The 18,348-nt window shown below is 51.9% G+C and overlaps 1 protein-coding gene and 1 long non-coding RNA gene across 2 annotated transcripts in view; one reads left to right on the top strand and one right to left on the bottom strand.

Moving 5' to 3' along the window:
- The window catches only part of Nectin1 (nectin cell adhesion molecule 1), a 63,060-nt gene extending 60,761 nt beyond the window's left edge, over nt 1-2,299 (bottom strand). The window contains 1 exon segment of the mRNA NM_001100476.1: nt 1,525-2,299. Within this exon segment, the coding sequence (NP_001093946.1) occupies nt 1,525-1,603 (79 nt within the window). The 5' untranslated portion in view covers nt 1,604-2,299.
- Nucleotides 2,300-2,380: 81 nt separating this feature from the next.
- On the top strand, nt 2,381-10,383 carry LOC148004093 (uncharacterized). The gene is made up of 3 exons (XR_015627237.1): nt 2,381-3,157; nt 7,284-7,315; nt 9,899-10,383. It is a non-coding gene; the product is annotated as an uncharacterized LOC148004093 (long non-coding RNA).
- Nucleotides 10,384-18,348: the final 7,965 nt, after the last annotated feature.

Below are 18,348 nucleotides of genomic sequence, written 5' to 3'. Positions count from 1 at the left end.
CAGCCAGACCACACCAGTGCCGGGTTCAACATGCCCCTGTGAAGTGGAAAGTGATGTCCCTTCTTGGGACATCCAAGAGGGGAGCACTCCACACTGGCCTAGGTACCAGCTTTCCCAAATTGCTTTCTGGACATCCACCACTGATAGAGAGGTGCAGTGCCCCAGCGCCGAGATGGCTGGCAGGAGGAAGCAGTAAGGGAAGGAGAGAGGCCAGGCTCTTGTCTTCCAGAAGTCAGTCCAAGCTACACCTGGACAGCCAGGCCTGCCCTTCCCTAACAAGCAGCCCGGCAAGCCTACAGAGTCGCAGTGGCTGGGAACCCAATATTCTTAACCCAGAGGCTCTGTCTGTATTCCAGCCCCCTAGTTTGCCACCCCGAGTTGACGAACAAACGAATTACCTTGGAGCTTATCTCAGAGCTCGTCTCAGGTTGCTTTACAGGGGAGGGGGCAGTTGGTTAGAGAGATACTTTCCTCACTTTGACCCAAATCAGTGTGTCCTGCTGGCAGCCTCGTTGCTTCCCCAGGGACACAAGGGGTTAAATCCAGGCGAGGGGACTCGGTAGGATTTGCCTCCTAAACGCATTTTTCCAGTTCATTCCCCAGCACAATGTGCCCGGGCCGTCCTAGCCTCCGCCCGCCCCCACCCCATCCGTCAGAATAGGCCAATATGGGCCACCTCAGGGTCCGGAGCGGAGTTAACCCCTCTTCTGCCGGCAGCTCATACCTCGAGGAAAGACACGCGGGACACCGTCGGGGCCTCTCGGGAAAGTGGGTCATGCGGCCACCTGGTTGGCATGAAGCCAGTGGAGCTTCCTCCTGGGAGAGCCCTCCGCTTTAGAAGTGGAGTTCCAGTACGGAGCCCAGCCCCGCGCAAGGCCGGGAGTTTGCGAACCCCATGCGGCCCCGACCTCACCCTCCAGAAAAGGAACCGCAGGTGAGTAAGAAGCTGCCGGAGCCGCAGGAGCAGGCTCCGTTCGCCCGCTGTGGGGCGATGTGGGGCAGGAGGGGGCCCCCATGAGCCCGAAACCATCTGACAAGAGGCCGCCAAAAGAAATGAAGTCCTCCCCCCAAAACCCCCGCCACTCTCCAAGCCCACCAGCTAGGAGACTGACGCCCTCCCCCTGGGGCTGTTGTCTCATACCCCAAGCCCGTGATTACGGTGATTATTTTGCATTTATGTAACACGCAGTGTTTCCAAACTGCTTCTCGAGCTGAGAACTGGTTATTAAATAAATAGAACCCTATTACATATTATTATTTTTGTGAAGAACTGAGCGGAGAAAGTGCTTTCTTGCTACATAGAGACGTGCATCCGATTGCTTCCCTGCAGGGCAGGCTGTTGGGCTTCTCAACCCCTTTCTCCACGGTGCCACCTCCTACCCCCCCTTATCCAAGCGTGACCCAACTTTTCTGGCTCCGTTCGCTCCTTACAACCCGTAGTCTTGCCCATCATCCAGCTCCAAGTCCCAGGGAGGTTCTGGTTGGGTAGGGGGTTATGGAGGGAGGCAAAAGCAATCGCCTTACCTGGGAGGAAGAAGGCGGTCAAGCCGAGAGCGAGTCCCCACCAGCGTCCAGCGGCGCCCGCAAGCCCCATCCGAGCCATCGGGGGGCGGGGGTCCAGCAAAAGGGGCTGCCAGGAGGGCGCTCCTCGCGCTCCAGAAACCAGCCTGGAAGACGAGGGCGGATCGCTGGCGGTCCGCGGGCACTCGGAGGATCCAGGTCAGCCGCAGCCGTCGGTCGGGGCGGGGTGGGCTGGGTGGGATCCGCGCGGCCGCAATCCGGGCCCCGGCTGCCGCCGGCTCAGAGCCTCGGCAGATGCCCGCAGTAAGTTGCACGAGTCATGCCCCCTTCGCCTCCTCCGCTCTCCTCCTCGCCCCGGTCCCCGCCCTCTTCTTCCACGCAAAGCGGGGCTGGGGAGAGGGACCCACCCCCGGCTCGCCCGGCTACCGGGCTAACGCGGCGCAGGCTCCCGGCCCTGGGGCGCGCTCACACCCTCCCGCTCGGCTCCAACTTGCAGGCGTCCATGGCCGGTTGTTCTCCGAGGGTGGCCGGGCGGTGAGGAGGGCTCGGGGCCCAGGCGGTGGTGTGCGGCTACAGCGGCCAGCTGCCCGCGGGGCTCTGGGCTGCACGGTCTCCGAGGAGCGAGGGGAGCGAGCTGGGTGCGCCACGGGTCCCCACCGCCGCCACCGCGCTGGGTGCGGGCGATCCGCAACAATGTGGAGCTGCCCCGGCGACGAGGCGAGCCGCGCTCGCTCCTCTCCCTCTCTTTCTCTCACTCGCCGATCCAGCCTCTCACCCGCTCTCCCGTGATGTCAGCCCGGGGGGAGGGGTTAGCATTAACCCCCTCCTGGCTCCCACGCGCCCGGCCCAACCCTGGCCCGGCCTCCGCCCGCCCGGCCGCACCTCCCAGTCCTAAGCAGCTGTGGCTGCGAGCGTGGCCGTGGGGTTCCGCTCAGGGACCCTCGCTAGCGAGATGCCCCTTGGGACGTCTTTCGGTCGTGGAAAGGGCCGGAGGGCGGGTTGCCCTCCGCGGTCGCTGACAAAGGGAGGCAGTGACCCCTAGCGGCCGGCAAGGGGGAGAAACTGCTCGGTAGGGGTGGAGTTATGATGAGGAGGGGGCCTGCCTTGGGGATCCGTGTGAACGCTGAAAGTGGCATTGTCCGAGCTCCGAGGGCTTTTCCAACTCTCTGGTCCAACCCTGGGACCATTTCGCAGATGAGGAAACAAAGGCCCAGAGGAGGGCGTGGAGAGTGGGCCTAGGCAGAAAGAAGCAGAGCACAGACTAGAACTCAGCTGCCAAAGCTTCTGCTCCCCAAGATCTGGACACCAGACGGAAGCAGCTTTGCCGAGGACCAACCGCGAAAGCTGTGAAGAGCGGAGGCATGACATTAGTGGGTGAGATCAGGGCAGTCAGGTTTCTAGTGGGACTTCTTTTATAATCTTCATTGCCTTCAGGAGGTCCTTGTCCCGAAACTGAAGCCTTCTGCTTTCCCCGAAGAGCGACAAACCAAGTCGGTTCCCATTGCTTACACCTAGTCTCTGAGTGGTTTGCGGGATTCCCGCGAAAGTGGCCCATCCAGTCGGTGTCCTAGAACGGCCAGGACTCTCCGCCCCATCCTGTTCGCCACCCACCACATCCGGGTGGCTTCTTGCCAAGGTGACTGAGCCCGAGGGGCCCTTAGCAGCCTAAAGTCTGGACCTTCTGTCCCCATCCTTGGCCTATGAGAGGCAGACAGACAGGGTTTCCTAGTCAAGAGAACTGAACTCTCTCTTCCCAGAGGCTTAGCAGACTACACCCACTTTGCCCTTTGCCCTTTGCCCAGCCTCAAGGGCACCGAGGCATAGGGGAGCGGCCAAATTCTGATAAAACGTAAATTTTCTTTTTCGGAGAGTGGGAGGGGCAGGACAATAGAGGAGAGTGACAGTTTCCCACTATTGGGCTCATGCTCAGCCTCCTAAAGAAGTCACTCCACTCACAGGAACGCTCACTCTCTGAATCCCTTTCACACATGTAACTCGGAACAAACTTTTTACCACACTACTGCCTGACTTGGGAATGCGTTGTGTGGTCTCAGAGTTGGCCCTTGCCCCCACATGAGCTGGGTCTAGGGGAGGAGGGGAAACGGAAGTTCTGAAGAATCCTCTACCACAGCACCCGTGGTGTGGGTTTTCGTATTCACGACAAATGCATCTATCTAGGTTAGCCTGGGCCAGGAGGGACCTGAAAGGCTTCTGCTGTAGTAAGAGAGCTGCAGGGGCTCACTGGAGGTGTCTATCAGACACAGACAGAGCCTCAAGAAACTGGATTAAAGGTAAGGGTCAGTGCAGGGAAAACCATGAAAGTGAACAACAGCTAAGATATTAGGGAACAGGCTCATAAATAATTGGTCCTAACCCAGCCTGAGCTTGAGGTAGGGTCAAGCCTGAAATCAGACTCATGCCAGGTAACCACAGGAGGGTCTTAATCCAGGGGATGCCCTGTCAAATTCAGCAAGTTGGTGGCTGGCAGCCAGGAACCTCCCAAGTGCTTTTATGCTTGCCCGAGCCAAAATGAGTTTTTGTTTTTGTTTGTGCTTGTGGCCAACATGTCTTAGGACCTAACATTGTGCTCTCTTACCTTCTCCGATACTTGCTGAGTATTCCTGAAAAGCCAGGGATGGTAGCTTATACCTTTGAGGCAGAGGCAGGAAGATCTCCAAGTTCCAGGCCACCCTGTACTACTAAGTGAGTTCTGGGACAACCAGGGTTACACAGAAAAACAGTGTATGGAAACAAACTGAAAAACAAGGCATCCGAAAAAGGCATGTCTCTTCAGGAGGGACATGGCTGCCTGAGGGTGCAGAATATGCAGGCAAGTGGCTGAGGCTATACTGCTGTCGACTATAAACATGCAGGAAGGCAGCTTGAAGAGGCAACAAACAGTTGGCCGCTGTCCTTGAGGACCGACCAGATTTAAACCCAGAGAGGCAGAAGAGAGAATTCCAGGGAGATGATATTATTTAGACCAGAATGTAGGGAAGGAAGGGTTCTGCTGTTCTGGGAAAGGCAAGTGCTTGGGTTTGGTTTCCCAGTGAGAGGGAATGTGAGAGAAGGACAGGATTGCAAAAGATCACAAAGATTTCCTTTGCTGATGGGGAGGAAAATAGGACCAGGCATCAGGACAGCACAGGCTGTGGTTCCCCTCCCCCCCACTCCCACCCCATGATCTCTCTGTGTAGCCCTGGCTGTCCTGGAAGTCACTCTATAGGGCAGACTGGCCTCAAAAACACCTGCCTGCGCCTCCTGAGTGCTGGGATTACAGGTGTGTACCACCATGGACAACATCCTGTGGTCCCAGTTCTTAAACTAGGGACCCCAGTGTCATTTTTTGCTTTTTCCTAGCTCAACTGTCACGTTCCAGCTTGAGAGCAAACCTGATGGTACTGCTGGGCAGTTGTGCAGACCCTTAGTCCCAGCACTCAGGAGCTGATCTCTGAATTTGAGCCAGCCTGGTCTACTGAAAGAGTTCTAGGACATTCAGGGCTACAGAGTAAAGCCCTGTCTCAAAAAGAATGACCAACCAACCAACCAACCAACCAACCAACCAAACAGAAAAACCCAAACCAACCAAACAAACACAAAAAGAAACCCTGATGGCTCTGCTGCGTCTATGCCCTGTGCATGATGACACTACCTCACTTGTGCTTTTGTCTGCCTTGACCCTGTGCTCAGGATTTCCATGTGGTCCTCACACAGAGGACAAAGAGGAAAATGTATGGTTCAGACACATGGGACTTTGATGTTTGGATGCCTGGATTCAAATCAATCTCTCTCTCTCTAGCTCTCTCTCTCTCTCTCTCTCTCTCTCTCTCTCTCTCTCTCTCCCTCCCTCCTTCCCTCCCTCCCCTTCCTCCCCTTCCCTCCCTCCTCCCCTCCCTCCCCCCTCCTCCCCTCCCTCCCCCCTCCTCCCCTCCCTCCCCCCTCCTTCCCTCCCTCCCCCCTCCTTCCCTCCCTCCTTCTTCCTTCCCCCTCCTCCCCTCTCTCAACAGGGTCTCTCTATGTACCCCTGATGCCTTGACTCTCCTGGGACTCACTATGTAGACCAAGCTCACCTTAAACTCACAGTATAAAGGTCTGGGCCACTATGCCGCACTTAAGAGGTGTTGGTTTTTGTTGGTTGGTTTTTGTTTGATTTCTTTTACTCTCCAATCCGGAAAGATTCCATTCTTGTTAGTTTGTTTGCTTTGTGTTGGAGATAAAGTGTCTTTATGTAGTCCTGTCCTTGAACCCGCTATGTAGACCAGGAAGCCTTTAACTCACAGAGATCCTCCTGCCTCTGCTTCCTGAGTACTGGGATTAAAGGTCTGGCCCACCACATTGTGGGTTTTGTTTTGTTTTGTTTTGTTTTGTTTTGTTTTGTTTTGTTTTTTGAGACAGGGTCTCCTTGTGGCCTTGGCTAGCCCTGAACTAACGTTGACAGTTACTCTCCTGCCTCCACCTCCTGAGTGTATACCCCTTATAGCTGTGTATCATCGTGGCCAGCTCTGGATTCTAATTTCTTTTAAAAATACTTATTTTGGGGGCTGGAGAGGTGGCTCAGTGGTTAAGAGCACCGACTGCTCTTCCAGAGGTCCTGAGTTCAAATCCCAGCAACCACATGGTGGTTCACAACCATCTGTAATGAAATCCAATGCCCTCTTCTGGTGTGTCTGAAGACAGCTACAGTGTACTCATATACAAAATAAATAAATAAATCTAAAAAAATTATTTTTAAAAAAATACTTATTTTGTCATTTTTAACTGTGTGTATGTGCATGGGAGAGCAGTGCTCAAAGTGGCCAGAGACATCAGAGCTCTTAGACACGAGTGGGTGCTGGGAACCGCACTCAGGTCTTCTGGGAGAACAATAACCGCTGAACCATCTATACAGCTTGGACTCAAAGTCTTAAATGCCTGCTCTTTTCAGAAATTGTCTTTACACAAGAACATCCTCGTCACTATGTGTCTTTAGACAAGCTCAGTCTGCACACTTGCACACGCCGGTCCCATTCACCCATAATTCTCTTTCCCTTGGTTCAAATCTAATTCATCCTTCAGGGCTGCAATAAACTGTCAGCTTAACTTTAATTCCCTGTCCTCCGCTTCTTTATCTGTAAAACGGGAGTAGACAGCTTGCCTGTCCTAGGATTGTGAGGATTAGACTTGGGACACACTTGGAACAATGCCTGGTACACAGAGAAAGCTGTGTTCACATTGGTCACCATAGATCACGTCGCCTGTGTTTCTACACACACTTTCGTTCTTCCCTGCCAGAGGGGAATACACTACATACAAAGCATGATAGCATTCCCATTTTGTGTGTTCAAAGTATATTTTATTTTGAGATAGGCTTGGATTTACAAAAGAGGTATAAAGAAGGCTAAAGAAATGGCTCTGTGGTTAAGAGTATTTGTTGCTTTTCCAGAGGACCTGAGTTCGATTCCCAGAGCTTGGATCAGGTGGTTCCCAACCACCTCTAACTCCAACTCTAAGAGATCTGATATACTTTTCTGCTTTTCTGCATGCACAGACACATGTGCACACACATAAGTGTGATTTAAAAAAAAAAACCCTTAAAATAAAAAAAAAATGATAGTGCAGATTTCATTTGCCCTTCATTTACTTTCCCAGATGTTAATGGGAAAGTATATGTGATCCACGTAGCAAAACTAAGAAGTTAGCATCACTACATCACTACTTCATGAACTACAGAATTTATTTGGATTTTCCTATGTTTCTCACTAGTGTTTGTTTTTCTCTTCTAGGATCCAAATCAGGACACCGCATGGCATTTAAGGCAAGTAGCCTTTTAGTACAAAGGATAGGTCCTATGCATGAGAACCCTTCCCTGGCCTGCCAGGCTGAGGCCATCGTCAAGGCCTCTGCAATGCCTATTGGATCTAGCTGGGTTCGGAAGCCTTACACCCCTCCGCCCCAGGATTCTGAGTGTGAGACACTGCACGTTCCTGGGGCTGCTGGTCATAGAATTTATTTCCTGTGCAACTCTTTCCCATTCATTTTGGTCAGCCACCTTCTCTTTTGGCCTCAGTTTACTGTGTCAATTCCTCCTGGTAGACCAGCTTGTCTCCCCACAGCTCTCTTTCCATGCCCGCAGCCTCACCGACTAGTTACGATGCCTGATCTACTCTAGGACGGGGCAGTACTATTTGGTTCTCTTTCTTATCCCTGGTACCTAAAGCCCACCGCATACCCACTAAACACTTAATGGAAGTGTGCTGTCTTCTCACTGGCGTCCTGTGTCCCCTTCTGCCCATCACATGCTCCTCCTCCTGGGTCTCATTTTTCCTCATCCACAGACGGAGGAGGCCAGCGTGCCCACTGGCTTGCAGATTATATTTGGAGAGCCCTACAACATCTTCGGGTCCTAGATCCCCGATTTAACAAGGGCTGTGTTTAGAGAGCATGTTGTTTTCATACACTGCAAACACTGGCCTTTCTGAAAAGTATTTTTCTTAATGGAGTTTGAAGAGGTGGCTGTTGGGGAAAGTTTGAGACCCCTGGCTGATTATCGAGTTATATGTTATGATTGCATAAAGGTGCTACATGGTTTCACAATTGCATGATGGTTGGTTTAAAAAAAATTTTTTTTCTTGGCAATAGTGAGCCATTGAAAATTTCTGAACAGAGAAGGGCTTATTGGGGGCTGGGCTTTCAGGAGATGAATCTGGCAACCGTGTGGGTAGGACAGAAAGATGATGATTGGTCAGTGAAGGAGGAGGGGAGCAGAGAGGGTGGGTTGTCATGGAAGCCAGTAAGAAGAGGAGGGGATTTAGCTGAAGAAGAGGAAGGGGAGAGAGGGCCGGGGTGGAGGAAGGCCATCATCTAAATAGTGAGTTATTCTGCAGGTGCCGGCAGGGATCAGACTGCTCTTGGGGATAGTGTCTTTGGGAGAATGGTGTTGACCTCCAAGTAGGAGCAAAACCCAGATCCAAGCGAAGGGTGGGGTAGGAGCGGGAGGTGGAGGTCAAAGGAAGAGCGATGGGAGAGTAGTAAGTAGTAGGTGCGAGGAGTAAGCAAGATAATCAGAAGCTTAGAGTTAGCCAGACAGGTCAAGGGGTTTAGTGTCTTCTTTTGGGTGGGAAATCAAAGGCCCCTGGAAGGGGGCGGGGCAAGGTGACGCCAAGGGTGGGAAAGAGGTGAGGCGCAGGATTCTGAGCCAGGCCAAGGAGGTGAAGAGGGCAGAGGTGAAGAGATTTTTTTTGGGGACAGAGCACAGGAAGGATGAGTAATAGGGTCACTGCAGGGAGGTGAGGGCTGGAGTTACCTGCAGAGGGAGGTTGGAAGGCGGCTTCAGATTTCACAAGTCGGAAGGCTGTGGTGAGTGGAAGGGAGGTGTGATTAGCAGTCTCCCAGCACCACTACGGGAAAGAGTACACGTGATGGGTGTGTCTTTCGGGGGGAGTCAGGACCCGGGGCTTCTGTTTAAGCAGAGTCGGATCCAATTTAATCTGGCGAGGACCATTAAGAGATTCTAGCTGAGGGGTGCGGGAAATAACTCCAGGTCTTCTTCCCACTGAGGCGGCAGTCAGCTCATAAGAAATGTTCCTCATGGAGTTTCTTTTTTAGCCTGGGAACTTGTGGGTCCTACCCACCTCTCTGACTCTGGGACCTGATGTGCCTTAGTGTGTCAGGCCACTCCAAAAGCCGTCAGCTGATCTTTACTTTCTTATCTAGCCCAGTCTTTATCTAGCCCTGTCTTACGGTAGAAAAGGTGGCTACGGATATGCCTGAGAGTAGCCAGAAGAAAAGAGCCCTCCTAGGAAATCCTCCCCGGGGCACTCTCAGCTTCCACAGGCCCTTTCAGAGAGGCAGCTGTTGGGCTTGGAAAAGGCCCAAAGTCAACACAATAATGACTTCCCCTCCCGGCCATCTCCCAGGCCCCTCTGTGTCATTCAGTAATTAGCTAATAAAGCTTACTTTGATGTGAGAAGAACCTTATGAAATCCCCCAAACCCTGAAACCTGTTGGCAGGAGAAGATACATTGGAAGCGCTACCCTGAATAAAAGGTTACCCCTTCCAGGGTTCCCAGACCTCAGTGTTAGGTCAGTTGAGGCTGAGATGTGAGGAGAGAAAAAAGAAAATGGTGGAGGAAGAAGATGAGATACACAATCAGGGCCAGACGATGGGATCCTATGGAGAAAGCATGTCCAAGTCTCTGGCCAATCCCAGAGATGCCCCACCTGCTTATAGGTACACCCTTCCCTCACCTGGCCAGCGTCACCCTAGGCTGTGCTCCTGGGGGGAACTGGAAACCACAGTCTCTAATTACTGTTATCATCACCATGGTAGCTGTGGTGATTATTATGGTACTTCTGTATCCCACAGTGCTTAGCAGCATTTAATTATTGTTATTCCTAGAGAGATCACTGCAGAGCTTCCCCATTGCCAAGACTGCCGATGCTCTTGGGACCAACCAGATGAACGCAACGGCACCCCACCCCAGCGCTGGTGATCAAGTATGTTCCAAAGCGAACCAAGATGGTTTAACTGAAGCAAAGCCTCAAGAGATGTTCCAGGGACCTTAATGGCTGGCGGAACTGAAGTCCAAGGGTTCTGTTTTGTTGTTGTTTTTGAGACAAGCTCATCAACACTGGCCTCAAATTTACTTTGTAGCCAAGGGTTACTTTAAGCTTCTGTTCCTCCTGCCTCTACCCCACAAATGCTGAGACTATAGGTGTGAACCACCATGCCTGGCTTCTTTGTTGCTGGGGATTGAACCCAGGGCTTCATGCATGCTAGGCAAGCGTTGGGACAACTGAGCTGCATCTTGCCCCATCTTGAATCATCCAGTTCTCCAGAAAGAAGCCTGGAATAAACCGAATCCTGTCCTTGCTTCTGGTCAAGAGCTCCTCTGAATATTCCTGCCACTCACCACTCTAAATCCCAGGGGGTTCTGCATGTGACTGGAAGTGGCGTGCCTGCCTAGGGTGGGGGTTCTTAAACTCTGCAGTGGTGCTGAGATGAGGGTTGCGTGAGGAGCTGCATGGACCTTTCTCAGTTAGGGGAAGGCAGGCTTTTCGAGAGCCCTATGGAGTTAAGCAACAGAAGTCTTAAGTGTACAGGAGTGTTCAGCTCAGTGCCTGTCCAGCAGAGAAGGGCACATTGTGGACACTGGTCCTGGACATACTGAGCTAATGCTAGCCCGAGAGTTAGGCCTTTCAAACTTGTTGGCCACAACCTTTCCCAGGAAGGAGGGAAGAAAGTTATGCCCCTCTGCCTGGGAGCCCACACATCTGTGCAAGGACGGTGTCTGTGTGGCAAGACAGTCCTGTTAAAGAAGGAGCCCTTTGTGGAGTGGCTGTCCTGTGTCCAGGCTCCCTGTCATCTGACCTAATGTTAGTCACCTAGAGACTCTGGCAAGAAGAAAATTCATATCACATTTTTATGGTGTGAAAAAGGAACAGCCAAGCAGGGTTCATGCACCATTTTAGAGTCCTCAAAACTAGGCAGCTATTAGGAAGGCAATGGGGAGAAATGAAAATAATTTGTGGGTGAAGATTTTTTTATTTAAATTTTATTTAAATTTTTACTTTAATATCATTATGACGTTACTTTAATAATAATTTAATTTTTTCCTGTATTGTGAAAAGTGCTTTCTCCTGCAGAAATGAACATGGAATTATATTTGATCTAGGTTAATATCAATGCCCTGTACTCCTTGAGCCTCTGAGAAGAGGTGCTTTAGAAAGGTGGCAAGTGGCTTGGGGGATTGCCAAAGGGTAGACAGTGCCGTGCAGGTACTTGAGTTTTAAAGAAACAGAGATTATGTGTCGCTCTGTTGCCTGGGAGGTGGCCTAACCAAGGGATCAGGGTGAGCTATGGAGTCCTGGGATAGGGTCCTGGATCAGCCATTTATTAACTGTGAAGCCTGGGACAGCAAGAAGACTGTCCTGGTTCCTGTAGGATTGAAGGGATCCCAGGATGCGAGTCTTCCCTTTATTAAAACTAGGAAGGCCATGGACAAACTCTTAATGGCTACTCAGTATCCTTACTCTGGGATGGTGAGGATGACTCTGAGGATCTCTGTTAAGTGTGCTGCAAACTCGGTTTCTTCCTACTTGTGGGGGGATGGTGGTCACTGCTTGGGTGGCGGTGGATTCGGGAGAAGGGAAAGGGGGCGGGGGAGGGGTAGTTCCCCATGGCTTTAAGACCCCACAGCTGAAAAGCTTGTCTGGATTCACCCCACACCAGTCTATGTGTGGAAAGTTTATATTCATGGCAACCAAGGAGGCAGCTCAGCAGTAGAGACCTGCCTAGTGCGTGAAGTTTAATTCCTAGAATCCAGAAAAGAAAGGGTTACAGCCCAGTGCTACGCTCCTTTCCTTCCTGGAGCAAAGTCTAATAGGGTAGATGGGGATCGGTAAGGAAGTGGGAATCTAGGGAAATTTGGAATCCGTGGGAGTGTCATAGGTGTAGGGATGTGTTGCTAGTCCAGGAGATTAGGAAAGGCTCGGAAGCATCTTACAAAGTGTGCCAAACCCTCTGAGGTTGAGGATGGTCCAGTCAGGCATGTGAATCTGGGAGCCAAAGAGGGCTGAGGAAAGGCAGAAACCTGCAGTCTGGGTGCCTGGCAGGGGTGGGGTGTGTATGTGGGGTTAGGGCTTGAGAGTTCAGGGTTCCTGGAGCTGAGCAAGAGGGGTGCATGAGGGAGGGGCTGAGGAGATGCATGCCTCACTGGAAAGGGGTGGGGGGACTTTGCATGCTGCCTCCTAAAGTCTAGAGTGAGTTTCTCAGGGCAGCCAGGAGCTGCGGTAAGGCCTGTCCACTCAGCAGCCCCTCACCCCACGACTGCTCAGACATTGCTTTGTCCTGTCATCTCCAGGTCCTTTGAACATGGCAGTGCTGGCTCTGCCTGTCTTGTTCTGAAGGCTTCTGAGCCTTACCCACCTGCTGCAAACTGCTGTAGCTCCTAATGTGGTACGTCAATCCATGCCTTCTCCGGGCAGGGGTCCTGCCACCTTCACAGCTGATGACTCCAAAATGCTGAGTTCTACCCCTCCTCCCACACACCGCTGTCACCTCATTGTGTCTGTGTGGGCTGGGTGGCTCACAGCAATCGTGCTCAGAGTCTGCCCGGCACTCACTCAGACCAGGCAGCTGATAGACAAGGAACAATTATACTAATCAGCCCAGGAGTGGGGCAAGCGGCTGTTCGCCCACATACGTGTGCATTAGTGCACACACACATGGGCATGTACATTTAGTCTGCATGGCGTTTATGCTCACATGTGCACTGACACTCAGGCAAGCACACAGAGGCCCTCCCTGGGACTTTGGGCGGGATGAATAGACTCTAAATTACATTAGATTCGTCTTTGACATTCCTCTTCCAACACAGACTTACCTATGTGGAAAACACCATTATATAGCCTCAGTAGATGCTTGTGTAATATGTTGGCCTGTGGGTCTTCTCATGCCCTTAAAGATACATCACAGAGTTTAAAAGGAACATCCACATCAATGCCTGGCACGTAGGTGTTTTGTATTGTGTTTTAATACAATAACATTATCTACAATTATGTGGAGACACGTTAGTGTGTGCACACATACTCGTAGACACATGTGGATTGCCTCACCTATTGCCTTTCGAGGCAGGTGCAAGATGAGAACTCCACCCTTCCCCAGAACAGGTGGGCAGGTACATTCTATTTACACCAACAAGCTCGCCCTCAGCCCTGGCAGCCATCATTCCTCTCCCTGTTGCATCTACACAGAATCTTGTCAGCAACGATAGACATTGCAAACTCAGGTTAGGTGACTGCTTTCTATATTCCCAAGGCCTCCAGGCCCAGATCCTCACTGTGGCCTCACAGCGGTGCTTGGGGTAGGTGGGAGCAACAGGCACCATTGCTCTACAGTTATAGCTGATGAACCAGAACAAGGGAGGGGAAGTTCCTCATCTGGGGAGGCAGCCAGCAGCAGTCAGATGGTGAACTTCTTGGGAGTGAGCTTCCCATGGTCCTTGGATGCTGGTTTGATGACTTCCATTCCTCATTATGGAAAGCAGTGGCCATGGGCAGCGCCTGCTGGAGTCTTGATTCCTGGTCAAAACATTTCCCCGAGTCAGCCGGGCCAGCGGGAGAAGTGGGAATTGGAGGCTGATAAAGGGAAGCCGCCATCATTAGAAATCCCATAAAGTCTCATTTACAATCCCTGTCAGATGAAAGGAGCAATTGAATGTGTTGGAGGGAAAAAGCAAATACCGATTTCCTTTAGGATGCCCAGCCTCACACAGCTGATCCCAGAGGCCCCGGAAGGGCGTGTGTGTGTGGAAGGGCGTGTGTGTGTGTGTGTGTGTGTGTGTGTGTGTGTGTCCGTCCTCTCTTGGCTCTCTCCTGCTCTGCATACTTTTTCAACTTCTCTCCAGGCTCTCCTGTGAGTCTGGAGGCTCTGGCTCAGGGGAAGAGGATAAAGAAAAGAATGGATAAAGAAGGGACATTCTTTCCCTCAGAGCCCTCTTGTATGCTACACTTGCTTTGGCTAAAATGAGGAAGAGATCTCAAGCCTTCAAACACCTGCTAGCCATGTTCTCTGAGGTCTGTCTCTCAGACCCATTAAGAGGCCACAAGGTCAGCTCCTTTCAAAACTGGTGTGCAGTAGGGAGGTGGCCTAGTGATGGGGTGTGGAGAGTGACTGCCACTGCTCTTCACCATGCTTGGTCATCACCATGGACCTTAGTTTCTGCAAAATGGGGCCTTGAGGGCCAGGTGAGATGAAGCATTGAGAGCCCAGAAAAGCACCTGGAAGACTGCTGAACCACACCGAGTCAGGCCCTGCCCTCCATGTTGCCAGCTTCCACTGACAGGCCTGGGAGGCGGCCTGGTGAGAAGCATATCACCAGCCTGCTGGGTGTGCCTGGCCTGGTGGGGGTGGAAAGGAGGGAGGAAGGAGGGGCAGGGAGGAGACATCTGTTTGACACTCTTGTCAGCATCCGTTACCTGGTGTGTATTTTCCCAGGAGCTGATTACATTACAGCATGTGTTGATAAACATTTGGAGTCAGAGCAGAGGGAACTGAGCAGAATGTTAAGCGGATGGTGGCATGGTCAGGAGATGAGGAGAAAGGGCTGACTTGGAAGAGCTATAGGAGATGCTAAGTACCCCATCTGGAGCCTTCTTAGCCTATCTGGCCCTGATCTCCTGATTTCTCCCCTCCTCTGATGTTCCGGTCCTCAGGAGCAAGCCATCTAGTCTTGCCTCAGAATTAGACAGCACCTACAGCAGAAGTGGGTTGGGAATCAGTCTGTCACAGATCCCGGTCCTCCTCCTGCAATGGTTTGTCTAGTGGTATTCTGGGCCAATGCCTTAAGCCTTTCTGAGCCTCAGACTTCTTTGTTGTGGTCTTAACATCCACACCAGAGTGGAAGAAAGGCTAAAGGAGAAGCTACCCACTGTAGCTTTGCACATGCCTTGCACATGGAGTCAGGAGCTGCACTTCTTGTCCAGCTTACGGAGGAAGACAGATATCTCAGTCTAGATGGTGTTCTGGGTGCCAGGCAACCTTTCTCATCCCAGGCTTGACCTAAGACGCACATGGCTGGTATTCTTCCTGATACAGACTCCCCTCCTTCCAACCATTGCAACCTAGGTTGAGCATGGTGGGTATTGTCCCTGGAGATGAACACTTGAGTTCCAGAGCACAGACTGTGGAGGTCACAGAGCTTAAGGCTAAGCTCAGGGCAGACAGGACAGGCTAACTCTTTGGAGTTTAGGAATGTCTCATTCCTCTCTGGGACTGAATTCTAGCTTTCCCACACACCCTTGGGTGATTGTTTCCTATGTGTAGCTCTCTAGTCTCTGAAGTTGTGACCTTCTTGAGGACAAAGGCCTTTAGATCTTCAAGAAGTGTAACTGACTCTCTATCCAACGTAGACTTGTGTGAACTAGAACGAATGACTTGGTGACTCTGGTTTCCAATGTCCCTCTCATTCTTCTGTGGCCACCATTTCCAGACCCTCAAACGCCTCAAGCTGCAGGGCTTGCCCCAAGTGGACTGAGCACAGTGGGGCCAGCGCCATCTAGCGGATACGGGGGGCACGGGGACTGTATGTCCGGGTCTTTTCCGGTGTGTGGGATCCGGGACTGCCTACCACTATAGTGACTGCTCAGTGCGGGGATGGCGGGGGTGGGGGGTGGGGGTACTTTGACTATTGCTTGTATTGGCCTCCTGCTCTTTGCGTTCAAAGAGTGTATAGACGTTACTGAAGAGAACTCTTTCTGCGTTGAGGGACACCTCGAGGGCAGTAGGCCCGGGTCTCGCGCCCGGTTGTCCCAGAGGCAGCCTGTACCCCTCCCCCAACACTGCATGTCCTAGCTCCCCTCCTCTCTGTGCCACAAAGAGGCCATTGATTGGCAAGAGTAGCCGGACTGTGGTAGGAAGGCCGAGGGAACAGGCACACGTGCCCGCGTGCGCGTACACACGCACTCAAATTTACGTGCCATACACGCGTGCGCACACACACACACACACACACACACACGCACACACACGCACACACACGCACACACAGGCACACAGCCTCTTTGCAGCCCCATCACTCTGCGGTAGGACAGGACAGAGTGGGGACCTGGTGTGGAGGACGAGATCTGCCTCGTGATTGCAGGTTTCCCGTTCCGTGGAGGGTGCTCCACGACCCATTTTTGCAAGCATCTTTGGATGCATCCTCAGCGCTAAACCTCCATTCTGTCCAGCTAGCCACCCCCATCCCGCCCCTCCCGCGCGGGCTCTCCACTCCTTGCAAAGCTTTTCAGTGGCACTTAGGGGCCCTTTTTAATACAGGCAAAGCCCATACCGTTAGGAAAGAGGAACTGCTATGCCGCTGCTGCAAAGGCAAATACTTGCTGCAAAGCACGTCGGCGGCTGTGGCTCACCTAGCCCTCCCCTGGGAAGCCCAGAAGGCTGCGTACAGGAGGTGGGGGAGGGGAGGGGAAGGAAGGAGGAGAGCTGGGGCAGGCGTCCTTGATGTCTTGTCTGTCTCTTTAATTGGAAAACTGCCAGGGTCTAAGGATGGCACTGGATTTGTGCCGGTATGGGTGCTTTCTGACCCATCTACAAAGGATTTGGTGACTCCCGCTGGAATGGCAAATCATGGACACTCTGGGCCCCCGAGGACTATCTGGTTCCCTATAGTTCCATCTACATACCCAAAGAGCAGGCCTGGCTCTTGGTCCCTGCCCCCACAGCCTCCAGCTGGGCATCTCTGGGGTGGGGGTGGGGCGGGGACAGGCAGCTGGTAAGGGTAAAGAAGAGCTGTGGGAGTGGTAGGAAACAGGCTCTTGGACCTGCTCCTTGGTCCCTCCCTCAGCTCCTACTGGCCACCTGCCACTGGTGTGTACACAGGAGTTGACTGGGGCGTGGGTGGGGTGTGCTGGCTGGCATAGTTTATAATGTGTCTGCCTGTTAGCCACAGTTAGTGTTGATGGGCCCAGAGAAGCTTACCTGAATGAAGATGCTTACCTGAAGTTTAATAGCCAGGAAGTAGCTATGCTTAAAGTCAAAGCCTGAAGGAAGTGTGTCTCTGTCTGTGTTTAATCAGTAGTGTATACACACAACACACACACACACACACACATGTATATATATGTATATGTATTATGTATAGTATGTATGTATGTATGTATGTATGTACGGATATATGTATCAGTGATATGGACTGAGGGGCAGACAGAATTCTCCTGTTCAGAGAATGAGTGGATGTACAGAGAAAGAGGAGGCAGGCACCCACACATGTATGCTTATATTCAACACTGTTTGTAAGAAGCCTAGCTTAGTGGCTTCCCGGGAATCCTAGATAAGAAACTAAGGCACCAGAAATTGTTTTCTCCTCCTCCCCATCCCTTTCTCCTTCTTCTCTTGTTTCCTTCACCCTTGTCCAGGGATGAACCCAGGACTTCATACATGGGAGGCCAATGTTCTACCTCTGAATGCCCCAGTCAGACCTCTCTCCTTTTTGTCCCTTTCTGTACCCCTCCCCACCTCCCTCCATCATTGTCAGCTTCACCTTTGAAAAACAAAACCCAAACCAAACCACTTAAAAAAGGGGGGAGAGGGGTCTCTGTAGCATAAGCTAGCCTAGAACTCAAAATGTAGCCCGTTGACTTCAAACTCACAGCAATCTTTCTGCCTCTGCCGGGATTGTAGGCATGTACCACCATGCTTAGCCAAATTGAAAACCTTTTCAGCACTAGGCTTTCCCAATTCCAGTAACTAACTCTACCTGGGAGCTGCCAGGTCAAGCAAGAGTCACTGGCCTACCCAGACATTATGCGCCTACCCTCTGAGGTGGTGTGGAACAACTGTGGTTGGTAGGTAGGAAATAAATAGGGGTTCTGTATTTATGTTCCGTGCCAGCCACAAGTTCGGCTGTGCACGGTTCAGGGAGCTTTATGTCCAATTTTATGTCTAGACAGAGTTTGGGATGAGGTTATCACCTCTCCTCTAATTGGAGCACGAAGGCTTCCCCAGGTGCGGGATGTCTCCTGCTGTCCTGGCTTTCCCAGCTGTCCCCTAGAATAAGACTTGGGGCAAGAGAACCCACAATGAAATTATAGTCAAGATGTATACATTTTTTTTCTCAGCCTTGGTTTTGTCACCAGACAGCCACATGACCCTGGATCTCTCTTTGGATCTTCACTTCCTCATTTGCAACCTAAAGGGCTAAACAGGTTCTTTCAGTGGGTGTACTCCCTGAAGTCTATCTGACGGGATCACTGTGTACAGATAGGCAGGCTGTATAGTGTGCAAAGACACCTGGACAAGGAGTAGACAGGAGCGGAATCTAGTCTGGGAGCTCATCAATCCATGTGCCT

This window comes from Rattus norvegicus, chromosome 8, assembly GCF_021556685.1.
Source record: "Rattus norvegicus strain SHRSP/BbbUtx chromosome 8, alternate assembly SHRSP_T2T, whole genome shotgun sequence".
NCBI lineage: Eukaryota > Metazoa > Chordata > Mammalia > Rodentia > Muridae > Rattus > Rattus norvegicus.
Note: the sequence above shows the minus strand (reverse complement) of the source record. Positions and strands in the feature narration are given on the sequence as shown.